General features: G+C 41.8%; 1 protein-coding gene and 1 pseudogene across 2 annotated transcripts; both read right to left on the bottom strand.

The window, feature by feature from the left end:
- Window positions 1-1,278: 1,278 nt before the first annotated feature.
- LOC308424379 lies at window positions 1,279-4,597 on the bottom strand (annotated as a pseudogene). The gene has a single exon. The product of its transcript is annotated as an uncharacterized misc_RNA (transcript).
- Window positions 4,598-5,707: 1,110 nt separating this feature from the next.
- On the bottom strand, window positions 5,708-17,954 carry LOC308424595 (zinc finger protein 431-like; the record flags this gene model as incomplete). Its single annotated transcript, XM_080921641.1, has 3 exons — window positions 17,830-17,954; window positions 5,973-6,099; window positions 5,708-5,772 (listed from the first exon to the last, which is right to left on the bottom strand). Exons 1-3 carry the CDS (start codon window positions 17,830-17,832, stop codon window positions 5,708-5,710), a joined length of 195 nt encoding a protein of 64 aa, XP_080777767.1. The 5' UTR covers window positions 17,833-17,954.
- Window positions 17,955-18,558: the final 604 nt, after the last annotated feature.

The raw sequence follows: 18,558 nt of genomic DNA on the forward strand, positions 1-18,558 counted from the left end.
TGGGATGGGATTGCTATCCCACAGTCAAACCTCTGACCCATAAATTCTTCCTGTTTAAAAGAGCTGCAGGAATGAAAATGAAAAGGAACTGGAGGAAAAGAAGGTCTACAGACAGGCCCAAAGAGGGATCCAGCTGAAGGGGAGGCCCCCAGGCCTGACACTATTACTGAGGCTATGGAGCGCTCACAAAAAGGGACCTATCATGACTGCCCTCCGAAAGACCCAACAAGCAGCTGAAAGAGTCAGATGCAGATATTTGCACCCAACCAATCAACAGAAGCTGAGGACCCCTGTGGTTGAATTGGGGGAAAGGTGGAGGAAACTGAAGAGGAGGGCAACTCTTGAAGAGGACCAGCAGTCTCAATTAACCTGGACCCCGGAGACCTCTCAGCCATGTGACCAGACAGCACACACCAGCTGATATGAGGCCCTCAACACACATTCAGCAGAGAACTGCTGGGTCTGGGTTCATTCAGAGAAGATGCACCTAATACTCAAGAGACTGGAAGCCCAGGGAGTTTAAAGGTCTGTTAGGGTGGGTGGGGTGGAGACTGGGGGGGGGGGGGATGAGGAGGTGTGGAATGTGGAACAGTCGGAGGGTGGACTGGGGGGTGGGAATAAAATTTGTAGTGTAAAAAAGAAAAAGAAATAATAATAATTTAAGAAATAAAAAAAGACTTGTCTGTCAACTTTCAGTTCTCTAACTATACTAAATGACAACTGATAGCTTCCAAAACATCCCAAAGCTTTCATTTCAAGGGATAAAAACTGCTGACCTGGGGGATTAACACCAGTAGCTAACAGCAGGGCATTAAGTAAAGGATTCATTGCTAGGTCTTTTCTCTCTTGAGCAGAAGCCTCCCCTCTTGCTTGTCAGGCTAGGAGGAGGTTTGGAGCAATAAACTTTTGTTGAACCAGAAAGTCAAGCTCCCAAAAGAAAAAGCTTTTACGCAAGCAAATACCCATAAGCTCACATAACTTCATATACAAAATTCACACATAAACACTCATACACCTCCATGCAACCAGTTGGACCCAACTACATACTTATTTCATAATTACAGTACCCACACACACAGATCCATATTTACATATGCATACAGAGCAAAAGACCAAGCACCGGTGCAGAAAGGACTTACTCATTCTGGATAAAAATGAGCTCCAATCTTTATTGCATAGAGAAAGAAAAGGCTTCTACCCTTTTATTGCTAAACAAATGAAGCCCAAGTCTGTACAAAAGAAAGCTGGGTTGCCCTCTTTAGTAAGACTCAGCCTGCCTAGCTGGTAAGAAAAATCCTGTTCCCACACATAGTAAGAAGCCTGCTTGCTTTCCACTCTCTCTGCAGATTCTTTTTCCCTCCTTCCTCCTACATATTACTCTTTTCATTTCTAAGTCCCCTTTTAGTTCCTAAGTTCTTCTACCCTGCTGTCCTTTTTCCTACCTCCTCCTAACCTTGCTCTCTCCTCCTGCACTAGAGTTACAATGCCCTCTGATGTAATATTGACCTACAGTCTAATTGTTCCTAGTCTTTTGTACCTTTTCAAGGAGACTAGATAGCCTTGGAAAACACAGTAAAAAGAAGAAGTTGGGGGAAAAGGGGGACTGGATGGATAGCTCTTCCAGAGGTCCTGAGTTCAATTTCCAGCAACCACACGGTGGCTCACAATTATCTGTAATGGGATCTGTTGCCCTCTTCTGGTGTGCACTCATAAATTTTTTAAATATTAAGAAAAAACTTTAAAGGTGAAGCTAGGGCCATACAATCAGGCCAGAAGGGGATTGATATTTTCTAAGATCAGTTATGAGAAGAAAGACAATAGGCTGAGTTGCACAGCCAACTTGAATTTGATAATCACAATGTAGCAGTATGTCATTTGGTAACTTTAAATGCTTGAGATGAAGCTGAAGGTTCAGGAAAAAGGTCTGAGTTGTTCAGTAAAATTATACACGGTCGAACATAAGCCTTCTCTGATGTTTTGCAAAAAAATGGCTTCAGCTGTAAATAGAATAGTATCAAATTTAGGAGTCAGAAAAATGCTAATTGTATTATTTTGGCTTTTGAAAATGCTAAATCAGAATGCAAAACTTAGACTAGAACTTTACAGGCAAAATTGATTAGGAATATGGGTGATATTGGATCTCAAATTTATGATGCTACTCTGATAGAAGTAATTTCTCAAAGTTTAGGAAATGTCAAAAATGCCAAATGTTCTCATTGTGGTAAACCAACATTTGACAAGGGATTGTAAGCCAGGCATTGCAATAATGAATGGTTTTTCCAGAAATAATTCAAAAGGAAGGTCCCAGCCCTCTGGAGTATGCAGAAGGTATGGCAAAGATCAACATTGGACTAAGAAATGCAGATCAAGGGATAGGCAAGGTCAACCTTTGCTTTGGGAAACACCTTAGAGCCTACCACAGGGCCCCAGAATCAAATTCAGTTCAATCATATCTTATTAGTCTCAAGGAAACTCACCTATATAGCAATTATAGGATTTAATGCCTGCTGTTAGAAACACTAGTCTGCATATGATAAGGACATAACCACTTCTGTAGATAAAAGAACAAATTCAGGGGAGGTCAAAAAACAAGTCTTTTCACCAACTGTTAAGATATGGTGAAAGGCAAACATTGAAAACACAAATAAATAGCACTGGCACTGAAGGCTTAGTGCACACGGGAGCAGATGTAACAATAATTCCACCAAACTTTGGCATCTACATTTGCCCCTTCGGGAAGTAAATATTCTTTACAAAATTCTAAAAGGATAGGAAAAAGAAACATCACCCAATTCATTTTATGAAACCAGTTACCCTGATACCCAAAGCACAAAAAGACTCAATGAAGAGAGTATTACAGACCAATTTCCCATGTGAGTACAGATGTAAAAATAATAAAATATTTGCAAATTCAAAAGACCAAAGGACCACGTGTGACATTCAAGTAGACTTCATCCCAGAAATGCAGAGATCAACATACAAAAGTGAGTGGGAAAAAGAAAAAGTGTGACTAAAGCAGTCACATCATAATGCTGGACACTCCTTACATACTTTTCTCTAGAATGCATCATGTTGTGTAACTGAATGTGTGTTGGCTAAAGATCGTGCCAAATCCCTTATATAGACTCCCTTCAGGAGTTCTTTTAGAACCTCAAAGACTACTGGGATATGCAAAGTCTTTTAACAGATTGCTTACACCCTGAAGGTTTTACTCTTGTATAAAGATACAATGAAGTACAAAACTTCACCACACTCACTACATATATGGGGTTTCTCTGTGGGCTGACTTTTCTCATGATTTCTAAGACTACTGCTATATGCAAAGGCTTTACCATACTGCTTGATTATTCAAAGTGTTTCTCTCCAGTGTGTATTCTTTTATGTATTCTGAGATAGCTGTTTTGTGAAAAGGCTGAACCACATTGGTTACATTCATAGGGCTTCTCTCCAGTATGTGTTCTTTTATGTCTCCGAAGGTGACTGTTATCTGCGAAGGCTTTACCACATTGGTTACAGACATAGGGTTTCTCTCCAGTATGTGTCCTTTTGTGTATTTGGAGACTATGTGATTGTGAAAAGACTTTATCACATTGATTACATTTGTAAGGTTTCTCTTCAGTATGAATTCGTTCATGACACTGAAGATGATAGTAACGTGCAAAGGCTTTACCACATTGATTACATTCATAAGTTTTCTCACCAGTATGTGCTTTTTTATGTATTTTGAGATTAATGTTTTGTAAAAAGGCTTTATCGCATTGATTACACTCATAGGGTTTCTCTCCAGTATGTGTCCTTTTATGTATTCGGAGATTACTGTGTTGTGCGAAGGCTTTATCACACTGATTACATTTGTAGGGTTTCTCTCCAGTATGTATTCTTCTATGTATTCGAAGTTGACTTTGATCTGCGAAGGCTTTACCACACTGATTACATTCATAGGGTTTCTCGCCAGTATGTGTTCTTTTATGTATTATGAGATGACCATTTTGTGCAAAGGCTTTATCACATTGATTACATTTGTATGGTTTCTCTCCAGTATGTGCTCGTTTATGTATTCTGAGATTAATGTTTTGTAAAAAGGCTTTATCACATTGATTACATTTGTAGGGTTTCTCTCCAGTATGTGCTCTTTCATGTATTCGAAGTTGACTTTGATCTGTAAATGCTTTACCACACTGATTACATTCATAAGGTTTCTCGCCAGTATGTGTTCTTTTATGTATTATGAGATGACCGTTTTGTGAAAAGGCTTTACCACATTGATTACATTTGTAGGGTTTCTCCCCGGTATGTGTTCTTTTATGTCTTCGAAGTTGACTATGATATGTAAATGCTTTACCACACTGATTACATTCAAAAGGTTTATCTCCAATATGTATTCTTTTATATATTTGAAGACTACTGTGATATGCAAAGTCTTCACCATATTGAATAACTTCATAGGGTTTTTCTCCAGTATGAATTCTTTCAAGTTGTTGAGGATGACTGTAACCTTCAAAGGCTTTACCATCTTTAGTACATCGATAGGGTTCCTCTCCAACATGACTTCTTTCATGCCTGCAACGATAATTGGCACATGAGAAAGCTTTACCATATTCATTACATGACTAACCTTTCTTATCTCTATGACTAATTTTTACAATGAGGTCTAATGTAAGGAGGAACCAGATCTTAAGGTTTTATCACTTTTTCTACAATCATGCTATTCCCCATATTATACGATCTCTTGAGTCTTTGAAGATTATCAGTGTTTAAGAACATTTATTACATGGCTCCCATTTATAGCATCCTGTTTCTATATGAGATTTTTCATATAACTGAAAAGAGCTGGAAGAACTCAGCTTTTCCACACTGATTGCATTCACAACTTTTCCCATAGTGTGAAGTATACTCCATTTGTAAAGTGAGCTAGGACACACATTCCCACATTTCTAGTATTCATAGGAATTTTCTGTCGAGTGAGTCTGTGGCTGTATTCTCAAAAAAGTTGGGAAACCAATTAATTGTAATTTTGTCTATCACGTTCAGAAAGTCCACTCAATGTAGCATCTACCACATATCTTCTAATTGTTCTGGGAGAGAGAGAGAGGTGCATCCCTTTTTCAATATCCCTGTTCTCATGGGGTTTGTATACATTATCACACCACATGTGATATAACTGTGAAAATGAAAGGTCTCCACATTACATTCACACAGGTTGACTTGTTTTTCTTGAATTTGTGGTATAGGAATTAAGATATCTCCACAACAACCGTCTTGACTCTCATAAACTGCACTTCTCACTAAATTTAGTAACACTACTACAAGTATATGAGTAACATCAGCTTTACTATGAGCCATATGCATATTAGAAGGCTTTGGACACACACAAATACATATATATCACTTATTCAATGTGTATACCTTCTGCAATCTCTAAGTGATATGAGACTAAACAGATTGGCACTCCTACATCATAGTTCTTATGGTGCTATGATTCAAATAGTGATATCTAATAAGGCACTGTTTCTGTGTCTTCCTTCTTTGAGGAATGTCTGGCAATCACAAATCAGATATCTGACAATGAGGTGCAGGGTTTGATAAGAATTTACTAATCATCCATATACTTAAAGGAGTGCTTTTTGAAACTGTTGCTGTTCTTTAAAACTCCAGGACACTTTACAGTTTCTTCATAGGCATAGTGGTATCAGCTTGCACACGAAAATTACCTTCCGCGTCTTCTAGAACTTTGACAGTGTTCTTCAGCATTCTGGTCTTCCCAATTGTAGCCTAAAATACAGTACCAGAAAATGTAGGATATGTTATTGGAAATATGGCAAAATGTATGTTCCTGCTTCAGGGAATCTTAGAACCACACCTGATTTATTCTTCTCACCCTCCCTCATTCACAACAGGAACTACAGAAGAACACCAATAGAAAAGAGTTCTCCTATTATTTTAAAAAAGTGAAAGAAAATTCTCCATCTTACCTATGGCACTGAGGTTCCTGTAGGTCTCCAGCATCACATCTTTGTAGAGACTCTTCTGTGAAGAATCCAGCAAAACCCATTCTTCCTGAGTGAAGTTCACATGCACATCTTCATAGCTCACTGCATCCTAAAATATCCCATCCACGTGTACAAGAGAAACCGTGATGATAACAACAGTGTAAATGTATATATCCCTTACAATATAGTCATATAGTTCTGGTGCTTCCTTCACTTATTTCTTATGACAGAAGTTCTAATGTCATCAAGTGATTCCAGAAGGAAATTTAATAGTGAAGTTCACCTCTGTCATTTCTGTGACCTTTGAGTAGAATATAACCTTGCAAGAGAAATGCCAATTTACACAGAGAGAGAGAAGAGAGAGACACGGAGACAGAGACAGAGAGAGACAGACAGAGAAGTTGTGTGAACAATTACTAACTAGAAATAATGACAGGCGAGCTGGGTGTACTAGCTCATGCCTTTAGTTCCAGCACTCAGGAGGCAAAGACAGGTGTAGCTCATTGAGTTAGATTCGAGCCAGGTCTATGCAATGAGTTCTAGGAAAGTCAGTGGTCCATATTAAGACCTTGACTCCCTGCAAAAATCAGACAAAAAAAAAAAAAAAAGAATAAAACTCAGGTTTTCATAAAGTTCTTACAAAGAATTATTCATTCATTCCAGTCCCATGTTCCTATTACAGAAAGGCAAAGTGCCCCAGTTGACACTGTAACAATAACATCTCACTAAAGGGGAGTGTGTGTTTACACATTCACAACCGGACAGATGAAAATATTACCAAAGTAAATGTAGATCATAAATAAACAACATAGGGCGGGAGAGATGGCTCACCGGTTAAGAGCTCTTGCTGGTCTTACAAATAAGTTACTCAATTGTAACTGCTTACATGGGGGCTCACAAGTACCCATCACTCCAAGCTCAATTTTCAAAACAGAACAGGTAGGAAAGATGTCAAACGCCTGCAATTCCATGACTCAGAAGGATCAGGCAGCATTAATGTCAAGAATATATGCCATTCTGAGAAATAGAATATACTCTCTGCCCATTTTCAAAATGTAGGGGGGAGGAGCTGATATTAAAATCTGGTTCCTAAATTGGTTCTTGATTTGGTCAATAGAGAAAGTGGAAGCCAATTGCTGGGCAAAAGGAAAGGTGGGACTTCCAGGTCCCAGGAGGAAGAGAAGGCATGCAGGGAAGGTGGAGGGCCTTCCAGCCAAGCCTTGGAATAGGAAGCATGCAACAACCATGTAAGATCTTGGGTGGCTGGGAACAGCGGCCTCCACCACTGGAGGATGGCTGAAATAGACTACCTGATAAGGTTAGGGCAGGGGATTCTTGGCCCAGCATTGGTGTTACCTGGCAAGTTCTAAATTACTAAAGCTGTCTAGTATTTTTCTTCCTCAGAGATAAGATGAGTGGAAGAGAAGAGGTGGTTGATGGCAGCTTGGCAAAGTTAGCCGGGAGGAAGAGGTGGCCGGTGGAAAGCTGGTGGGAGCATGGTCTTGGAGCTAAAACAGGAGTGCATCACTGGGTAAAGAAGGAAGCATGATTTTTAAAATAACACATAACATCAAACAAAACTCAAGGTGTGGGTGAAGCTCAGGACAATAGCCTATGTTTTGACATGTACAAATGTCTACAATCCAGGGTTATCAGCCAATAACATAAAGACAAAAGGCCAGGCATTTTGGCCCACATCTACTCCCTTGTACTCTGGAACCGGAGGCAGATGGATCTCCAAGTTCGAGGCCTACCTGGTCCACACCTACTTTCAGGACAACAGGGTTACACAGTGAGAAACTTTGTCTTCACAAACAAACACAGATTAAAAATAATTAAAGTAAAAAGGCCAACATCGGGCTAGAAAAATAGCTTAGTATTGAATAGCACTTGCTTCTGCTGTACCTTACGTGATTTAGGAAACAAGGCTAGTATGGAGAATGCATGACAGCATGAGAAGGAAGCTGTCTGAGCAGTTTCAGATGCAACACAGTAGCCACAAAGAAAGAAGAAATGGGTTGAGGCTATAGACACTCAAATCCCATCCTGATAAGGAATTTCACCTAGAAATGTTTCTCCTACAACTCCATGAACCTCCCCCAAAGAAAGCCACCATAGAGAGACAGTGCTCAGAGGCATCATCCTTTCTGGGAGTTTTCTGATTTAACCAACTAGCTTCTGACCCCGGTCACCATGTGCTGAAGGTCATCCCATGATGACAATGCATTTATCCTAAGTTCAGTGATCCTCAGCGCCTGCAACAACCCCTACACTGTTCAAATGTCTAACATCTCTTCTGATGCTCCAGACAATATCTTGTTGCCACAGCTTGTAAAACCAGAAAACAAGTCGCATCTTTCCAGCATACAGTGACAGAGAATGCCCCTTCGTATTTAATGGAGAGAAACAGATTGGATCAAGGCAAGAAAAAAAAACAACAAATGCTATGGCTCTGTTTCAGACACAGGGGCTTCAGTTTCAAAGGGCTTCGATAGCCATACTCCTGGAGTTTCTCATCCATCTTACCATGTCGTTGTCTCCATTCCCTACAGGCAGCTCTCCATGGCAGGTGTCTTTTTATAATTATTTATTTATTTTATGTATATGAGTACACTGTAGCTGTCTTCAGACACACCAGAAGAGGGCATCAGATCCCATCACAGATGGTTGTGAGCCACCATGTGGTTGCTGGGAATTGAACTCAGGACCTCTGGAAGGGCAGCCAGTGCTCTTAACCACTGAACCATCTCTCCAGCCCGGCAGGTGTCTTATAACTTAGGTATCCCAACAGCTTCTACTCTTAAACAGTAAGTGGGGCTTCACACACCCCCCCCCCACTGAGGCTCTGACTCTGCAAACCACACTCAGGTGGAAGAACACTGAACTGATGCTGAAAATGAAGGCAAAGCCACGGGCAAACTCTGGCCAGGCTTGCTGTCTTGCTTGGTTACTGTCTCATGCTCAGTTAAATATCTTATTCAGCTCAGGTCTACTGGCTTAGGGATATGGCCACTCTCGGGAAAAACCTTATGACATCAATCAACACAGAAATCTCACAGGCATAGCACCAACCATTCTGATGGGGGCACATCCTCAATTAATGCTCCCTCAGATGGATATAGGCTCTGAGATGTCAGGGCTGAAGCTAAGCAGGACACAGAGACAAACCCAAATCCAGTGTTTTAGCCATGTCAGTCCCTTTTCTGTGGCAAAACCCCAAACACTGATGGCTGCAACAACTGAAAACACAGATTTGTGAAGAAATAAGGCGAGGTGATGAAGCAGAGAAAAACTAAAAGTCTTTCTCCACAGAAAGTCCCCAAAGCAACAAAAACTCAAGAAACCCGTAACACAATATTGTACATTTTCAGAAAAACAATATTGTACCATTTTTCAGAGAAAAAAATATAATTAGACCCTAATGAATAAAAATCACACAGCATAGGTGGCACCACGAATAAAAGGAGACGCAAAGGCAGACCTGTAAATGTGACCTAGTCCTTTCAACAAGAACAGTAAGATTATATAAAAATCAAGATACACGAATATCACTGGCCAGCTCTCACACTGTGCTCTCTGCTTCTCTCCATTAACAGGAAATGCACTGGAAGTGAGGGACTATTCCAGTTGGAGAGGTTTGCTCAGAGCATACAAATGGCTCAGTACTGGAGAACTCCTCCATTGCTGGTGGGAGCTCAAACTGGTAAACCACTAGGGAAATCAATGTGAAGGTTCCTCTGAAAATTGGAAATAGATCTACATAAAAAACCAGCTATACCACTCTTGGGAATATACCCTAAAAATGTCCCACCTTACCACAGGGGCACATGTTCCATAATGGCCTTCTCGGTGATAGCCAGAAGCTGGAAACAACCCAGATATCCCACAACAGAAGAATGGATACAGAAAATGTGGTCCATTTACACAATGGAATACTATTCAGCTATTAAGAATGAGGACATCCTGAGTTTTTGCAAGCAAATAGATGGAACTAGAAAATATCATCCTGAGTGAGGGAACTCAGACCCAAAAGGAGACAATCATGGTATGTACTAATAGGTGGATATTAGACAGAAAAGTACAGAATACCCAGGATACATCCACAGAACTCAAGAAGGTTAACAAGCTGAAGGGCCCAAGTGAGGATGCTTCCGTCCTAATTGGGAGGGAGAAGGAAACAATCAAGGGAAATAGAGGGAGGGAGGAACCTGGATGAGAGAAGGGAGGAGGAGGGAAAGAGGGAACATGATCAGGGACTGTGGGGGAAGAACAGGCGAGAAGCCCTGAGGACCAGCAGAAGGAATGGAAATATGCAACCTCAGGGCTCAGCGGGAGGAAACCTCTCGAATCTACCAGAGACCTGGTATGAGAAAAACTCTCAGGACTCAGAGGAAGGGGCCTTAAAGGAAATGCCCAGCAGTGGGGAGAGGGAACTTGTAGAGCCCACCTCCAGTACAAAGACGGGGCATCAAGTGGAGAGACGGGATAGCCATCCCACAGTCAAAAAAATCTGACTGGGAATTGTTCCTGCCTGAAAGAACTGCAGGGACAAAAAACAAGAAGAGACTGAGGGAAAGGAGGTCCAGAGACTGGCCCAACTTGGAATCCAGCTCAAGGGGAGGTTCCAAGGTCAGACACTATTACTGATGAGATGGTGCGGCAGACAGGAGCCTGCTGACTAAAACACATACAGATACTTACACCCAACCATTGGGGACCACTGTGCTTGAATTAGGAACAGGGTGAAAAAAGCTGAGGAGGAGGGCTACTCCATAAGAAGACCAGAAGTCTCAACTAACCCAGACCCCTGAAATCTCTTAGACACTTAGCCACCAACCAGGCAGAATCCATGAGCTGGTCTGAGGCCCCCCAACACATACACAAGCAGAGCACTGCCAGGTCTGGCCCAAGTGAGAAGAAGGCCTAACCCTTGAAAGACTTAAGGCTCTAAGGAGTGGGGAGGCCTTTGTGGGGGAGGGCGTCCTTTGGAGACAGAAGGGAGGAGGAATGGGATGAGGAACTGTGGGATGGTAGACGGGGGTGGGGGTAATGACTGGACTGTAAGAAACTAAATGTAATAAAAAAAATCTCATTCTCTTATGATAAAAATAGTATATTTAGGATCACTTGGATATTCTATTATTTCCTGGGATGGAAAAGTAAATATAAGTCTGCACCAGTGTAAGGAAATGTAAACTTTTAAAAACCAAATGCAAGAAAGAAGACTGTTAAAGAAACAGTGTGTTTGCACTAACTGCTTTATAAGTCCTACGCCCAGGTGAAAACAAGTCTATTCTGTTTTTCTGTGTATGTTTACCTGTGTTATCGGGAATGTCTTTGATGTGTGTATAAGTGCCACACCAGAGAAGAAGGTGTCAGATCCCCTGGATCTTAATTAGCAGATGGTTAAGGGCCTGGGTGTTGTTATTTTAAGTCAAGCAAACCCCAATAAGAGTATTTTCTGAGTGACTTGCCCAGAATATATACTTTTTGTTATTCAATAAATAAAAATTCCTAAACAGATTAACAACAAAAACCTAAAGAAAGAAGCAAATAAAAGATCCCTGAGATCATTATTAAAAAGTTTAGTATGGGGGGCTGGAGAGATGGCTCAGCGGTTAACAGCCCTGACTGCTCTTCCAGAGGTCCTGAGTTCAATTCCCAGCAACCACATGGTGGCTCACAAATCTGGTGCTTTATTCTGGTGTGTCTGAAGACACAGCTACAGTGTGCTCATATACATTAAATAAATTAAGAAATAAATAAGTGAAACAAAGTGATATTTACAGAACATTCCTCCCAAACACAAAGAAATATGCCCTCTCAGCAACTCATCAAACTGTCTCCAAAAATTGATGGCATGCTCAAGCAAAGTGCAAGGCTCTACAGGTAGAAAAAAGGAAAGAAAGGAAGGAAGGAAGGAAGGAAGGAAGGAAGGAAGGAAGGAAGGAAGGAAAAGAAAAAAAGGGAAAGAAAGAAAATAAGAGAAAAGAAAAGGAAAAGAAAGAAGGAAAAAAAAATGGCCCATGCATCTTATCAGTTCACCACGGAGTGAAGCTGTGAAATTGAAGAATACATCAGGAACTATAGAAAAAAATCTCTCAAGTTCATGGAACAGTTGGATTAACACAGCAAAAATGACCATCCTACAAAAACCTACAGATTCAAATTAGTCCTGGTAAAAATTACAACAGAATTGTTTACAGACCTTGAAAAAACAACTCCAACACTTCATATGGAATAACAATCCTGAACAATAAAAGAACCACATGGCACTGGAATAAAGACAGACATGTTAATCAATGGAATCAAATCAAAAACCCAGACATAATTCCACCCACAAAGGACAACTGGTTTTTGATTAAGGAATTCACATAATATAAGGAAATACATAATGAAACAAAGATAGTACTTTAAAAGAATGGTGCTGATTACATTGTATCTCTCCATTTAAAAAAATGCAAATAAATTCAAATTCATCACCCTGAAAAAAACTCAAAACCAAGTGGATGGAAGACCCCAAAATTAACCAGAAACTGGAACTGAAATTGATCAAAAAGAACACTCCTGAATGAGCCAGCACAGGAGACAACCTTCTGAATGCAATACCAATGGCTCAGGCTCTAAGACCAACAATTAATATATGGTACCTCATGATTCTGAAAAGCTTCTCTAAGGCAAAAAGCACAGTCAACTGGACTAAGAGACAAGACAGCCTAAGGAATGGGAAAATATGCTAACCAAGATATATATTTCACAAACACAAATTGTATAAAGAACTCAAGCAACAAAGTTGTTCAAAGAAAAAAAAATTCAATTTAAAAATGAGATACAGGTCTAAGCAGAGAATTCTCAAAAGACAGAATTCAAATAGCCTAGAAACACTTTTAAGAAATGCTGAACATTTTTAGCTGTCACAAAAATGCAAACGGAAACTACTGTGAGATTTCTCTTCGAACAAGTCAGAATAGCTAAGGTCAATACTACAAGTGACAGATCATGCTGGCAAGGAGGTGGAGGAGGGGAGCACTGTTCCATTGCTGGTGGGAGGACAAACTAATGCAGACACTATGGAAATGAATATTGTGTTTCCTCAGAAAACTGGGAATTGGGCTACTTCAAGACTAAACTTAGGCATATTCCCAAAAAATGCTCCATCCCAGTGGAAGGACACCTGCTCAATATGTTCATAGTGGTTTTAATCACACTGGACAGAAGCTTGAAATGAGCTAGACTTCTCTGACCGGAAGAATGTGGTACATTTACACAACAGAATACTACTCAGCTGTTTAAAAAAATTACTTAAGAAATTTATAAAGAGAGAGATAACAAGAATAAAAAAAATCACCACTAAGAGAAGTGACCACAACCCAGAAATATTATTAATATGGCAAGTATTCACTAATAAATTGATGGTATCTCTTAGGTGAATGACAAGTCAGATACAGTCCAGACACAGAGCAGAGACAAAGAGGAGGGCTACAGAGAGAATTGTGGATCTCTCTGGAAAGCAGAAATACAAAAGTTTCTGATGGTGGACTGGGGTGAACGAGAACAAGAGTGAGAGGAATTGGTTGGAAGGGTGGAGAGAGTGAAGTCCAGGGAGGAACAGCAGGAAGCAGGAGATTGGGGAATGGAAGTAGATACCTATAGCACTGGTAACTTCCTAGAATCTATGAAGGTGACCTGAATGAGCACATCTAGTAATGGAAAATACAGAATCTGAACTGGCCATCCTTTGTAAGCAGGCAGGGCTTCAATGGTGAGAAACATTTGGTTGAGTTATTGGATGAGGAGCCACAAGGAGATTCCTCAATATGCCAGATGATGCTCAGACAGAAGATGGCTCTCTGAAATTGCAGCAAGGCCACATTGCTGAGGAAAACTTCCACACTGCTCACTGAATGGACAGAGATCAAGGTGCAGGCTATGACATTTCACTCCTCTATTCTGGTCTCTTTGAAGTGAGAGTCCTTTAGAAGTGCATAATCTTTTAACCATTGCTACTATCTTCATTTCTTTAGCACAATGTCCTCCCAGATACCCCGCTGGTTCTCAGTGAGTGAGCATTTAGGTTATTTTAAAATGTCGGCCATCATGAGTACTGCTACAAAGAGCATGAGAATCCTGATGCTTCTTAAAACTAATTTCCAGTGCATGGAAAATATACTGGGACTTCTTAGATACATGCCAAGTCTGAGAACCCTGTAGACTGCAAGCACACACAAGCTTGGATAGAATGAGACTGTGTGGAGAACAGGGTTTGCTGTGTCGTATGTGGTAATGAGGTTCTGTGCATTTAGCTACCGAGTCTAAATGAATGAGAACACATACACTAAACATGTGCAATTTTACATCAGCTATAAAAATGCAGTAAGGTTTGAACTAATTGCACTTGGTATCTGTGGTAAACCCTGACCTACTGCTATCAGAGTTTATTTTGTAAGCTAACACACAATTTCCTGCACTGTTCAATTCTGGACCATGTTTTATTTTGTTTCCCCTCTTTACCTTCTCAATTAAGTCATACTTGGTAGGGTAGGTTCTTTGTGACCATGGCAATGTCTTGTGTGGCTAAACTTATACTGACATCCTCTTTCTATGCCGTTGACCATTATTTCACATGTCTCAGTTTCCCTCCTCCCAGGGGCTCTACACTCAGGGAGGGTCCAAGGACAAAGGCCTCTCTCTGCCCAGGTCACCTCATGGACCAACAAAACCGAAGTCTGACCCACAGCTGGCTCAGTCCCAGCAGATCAGACTCTGATAGCTCAGTAGAACTGCTCCTCCCCCTGCCTTGGGGACAGTGAGCTCCACAATCACCATGACATGGCTTGTGGTCTCCCTCACAGCTCTCTCTATAGCTGCATGAAAGGAGAGTCCTAGAGAGAACATCCACTCCCTCCCCCTGGTGCTCCTGATTGCTAGGCCTGCTCAGAGTCCCTCATTGCCTTAGACAACCCTGCTGGGCCATAGGACCGCAGCTGCTCCTCTACTGGAGGACTCAGAGATCAAAGGAACAAAGGACAGCTGAGGCAACTCTGCCCTTCGACCCTAGGGTCAGACAGAGCCCTGGTCTGGGAAACTTACATTTTAGTACAATTTTCTAGTCTCCCAGACCCATCTTGTTCCTCTTCCATAGCACAGGATCATTTGTGTACACAGTCCATTGCACACACAATGCCCAGAGCAGCAATCTCTGCCTCATGACTGGGAAGTCCTGCAGGCAAACTTTTAGTGAAAGTCAAGCAGTAACAACAATTAAAGCAAAAAGGTGGCCATGAATTTGAAATCAAGGACGGGGTTAATGGAGATGAATGAGAAAAATAAATAAAACGGAAAGGACAAGGCTGCTCCTAGAGTAGAACATTTCTTATACATAAAAGGGAGAGCATAGGCAGACACAGCGACATCTGGGAGAACACAGAATGGGCATGACCCTGAGCCAAGTGAGAAGAAGCGGGGAAAGCCAGACCAAGAGGCTGGAAGAATACATGGTAAATAAAAATGACCAGGGAATCAAAACACTTGGATTACATGAAGAAAGAGAGCTGGGAGATGGGACACCAAACCCCTGGGCTGGAGGGCAGGATAGCCCAGCAACGCCTAGTAATAAGCAGGAACTCAGGGATGCTGGGAGAACCAGGCAGCAAGGTCTGCATTGATATGTTCATTAGACGGCTCAGCCAGTGGTCCCAGGGTTTGAGAATTAACAGTAGGGAGGAATGAGAAGATTGACATTGTTTACTTAGGATCTCAAAAGCTATCTCAAAATGTTGAATAGGCTCTATGGTCCCATATTCTTCAGGGACTCCGCATGTGAATTAAAGCTCACCAAGAACTATTCACACTTTCTTCTCAGGTTGTGCATTTTCAGACAGGAAATCTTACATCCCAATTAGGCACAGCCACACCAGTTTCTCCAGACTTTATTGCTTAAACACAAATTTGGTTTCTAGAAATAAGTTCATTTCCTCATCCAGACCTTATTTGCTTTCGCCAGTGAAAATGGCCAGTTTGGACTTTTACTGATCATCTAACATTGAATTCCTGACTACGTGATACTAATGCCAACCACTATCAAAGCAGGCAAGCTCTGTCTCTCTCTCACCTTCCTTCCTCTCAATCCATTTCTGTGCTGTGAATATCCAAGCTTCAAAGTTCCTTACTAAACTCAACTCTTTGTTTGCAATCACCTGCAGGTTGGGGGGGGGGGGGGAGGGGCAACACTCACTCTGTGTTGTCTTTTCCTTCCTATACACCAGTCAGGACCCAGCCCGAAAGGAGTTGCAGGACTGTCTTCCAAGCACTGGGCAGTAGAGCCAGGGTTACAGGTTCAAAGAAAGTCTTAGCAACACACCATGAGGAAGGCTGAGCTACATGAAGCCTTGCTATAAAAAAAATATGAAAGGCCTTGAGAAAAAGGAATGAAATTCTTAGTGAATGGGAAACATTGAATAATAAAAACAAGTATGAGGTCCGAGCAGTGATGCATAAAGAAAATGAAATAGTAATGGTACTGTTACTGGCTCTACAGCATGTGCCTGGGTTTGAGGAAGAGCTATGTCATTCTCCACGTGTCACATGGAAAGCCTTGCTTGATTAAGCCAACCCTCAGCACACCAGTGGTGTTCCTTTGCAAAGGGTTAACAGGAGTGGAGTCTTGCCCATGTTGCAGAACTATGCTTCTCTCAAAAAGAAAATGGGGCTTCTATGGCACCTCAGGCCTTAGGGCTGGCTGTAAGCCTATAATGCCACCTTTGCCAGCTTGTTAGAGGCCTGTTCTTTGATAAGGGCATTTGGTTTCACATCAGAGACAAGCAACTGTGGTCCATCTTTTATATACGAAAGCAGACCTGGACTCCAAGTTCTCCCAGCATCCCTCAGTTCCCACCTAGCATACACGGCCCTCAACCCTGAGCTGCCCTTCCCCCAGAGGCTCCTCCCTATACAATCCAGATATTTTGGTCGCCTTAATTCGCCCCCCCCCCCCTCCTCTTCTCTTCTCTTCACTTCTCTCTCTGTTCCCACCTGCTCTTTCTCTTCTCCATTCCTGCCTCCTTCTCTCACCATGGTGACCTCCTTGACCATGATGACTTCCTTGGGGTTAGTGAACTCACCCAAGAGAGAGCAGCTTCCCAATAAACGGGCATTTAGTATAATCTAATCTGCCTTAAACTGGCTCTTTTCACCAGCAGAGAACAAATAACACTTATCAATGGGAATCGGCCAAGTGGCTGGTTGTAAAACTGGTTTGTCTCCTTTCTTATGGTCTGGAGCCATATTTCTGAACAATCCTGGTGAACACACACGTGTATCCTAGCATCCCGTGGCTAACAGGCACGGTTAGCATAGTACTCAACTGTGGGGTGTTTTAGAGGGCACCCTCACTCGCCAAATTCTACTCTGTGTGACTTACTCTCCATCATAAATCATACTGTTCTACATCAGAGATTAATACTGTAGCGCTATCCAACACATGAGATGCCTTTTACAACCTCCACAAAATTAACTCCAAATGGATCTTACAACTGAACGTTAAATGCTAAAGGTAAAAGTTGTAGAAGTTATACTAAGAGAAGCAAGAGCTCTTCGAGTTTGGCTTCTTGCCAAGGATGTTTCTGCACACAAGCCCCTATTGTAAATGTTTGGCGTAGAAGTAGCCCTGATTATTCAGAGCTCACCACCGGATCCACGGAATGACTAGAACTAAAAGAGACCCCACAGGTAGCTACATCGGGCCACCGCTTACCACCCAGTCCCAGAGAGGACCCACCACACCAGCTCCCGAGGCTCTGCCGCCTGCTCCTCCTCGATAGAGCAGTGACCCTATGCTCACCATGTCGTAGCTTCGGACCTTGCCTGAGCGTGTCTCCGAGCACCCAATACGAACTTCCCCTTCGTCCCGAAATCAAGGTGGAGAGCTTGCAACTGAAATTCTCAAAATTAACCCGGAAGCCTCCTCGGCCCAGGAACAACGTAACTTTCTGGAATGATGGGACTTGTAGTTCCTTGGAAATAACAAAGGCTCATGGGAAAGTATGGTGGCCTAATTGAATTTCTCCGCATAAACCGCTGTGATACGTCACTGAGGCCGTTCGACCTGGCAAATTCCGGGGAGATTTTACTGGCCAAGGTCCGTCTCTCGGTCAGTATTTAATATTTAATAAACGCCTGCTTTAAATTTGGTTCAAAATGGTTGAGTTGGATTTTTTTCCGCCAAAAATCAAGGTTAACATACAGAGGTTCATAGGAAGATAGCTCTACTCCACAATCGTTCTTCGATACGTATACTGGAGAGTGAGCTGAGCTTCCAAGGGCACTGAGTCTCCTACGGCAGATTTTAACTTCTGGCAGCCAAAGTGGGATCCTCACAGAAGCAAGCAATCTCTAGTAGAAGCTAAGATAAGCAGTTAGCCAGAGGGGCTTCCAGCAGAAACAGGCTGAGATAAGTTAGCAAGGATATCCTGTCCTTGGCCTCCTAGAAATGGAGTTGGGTAATTCTCCTAGAATTCTTGATTAAGGAAATCAAATTCTAGGTAAACTTCAAATGGCCTCAGCAACAATA

Source organism: Micromys minutus (genome assembly GCF_963924665.1).
Source record: "Micromys minutus genome assembly, chromosome: 9".
Lineage (NCBI taxonomy): Eukaryota > Metazoa > Chordata > Mammalia > Rodentia > Muridae > Micromys > Micromys minutus.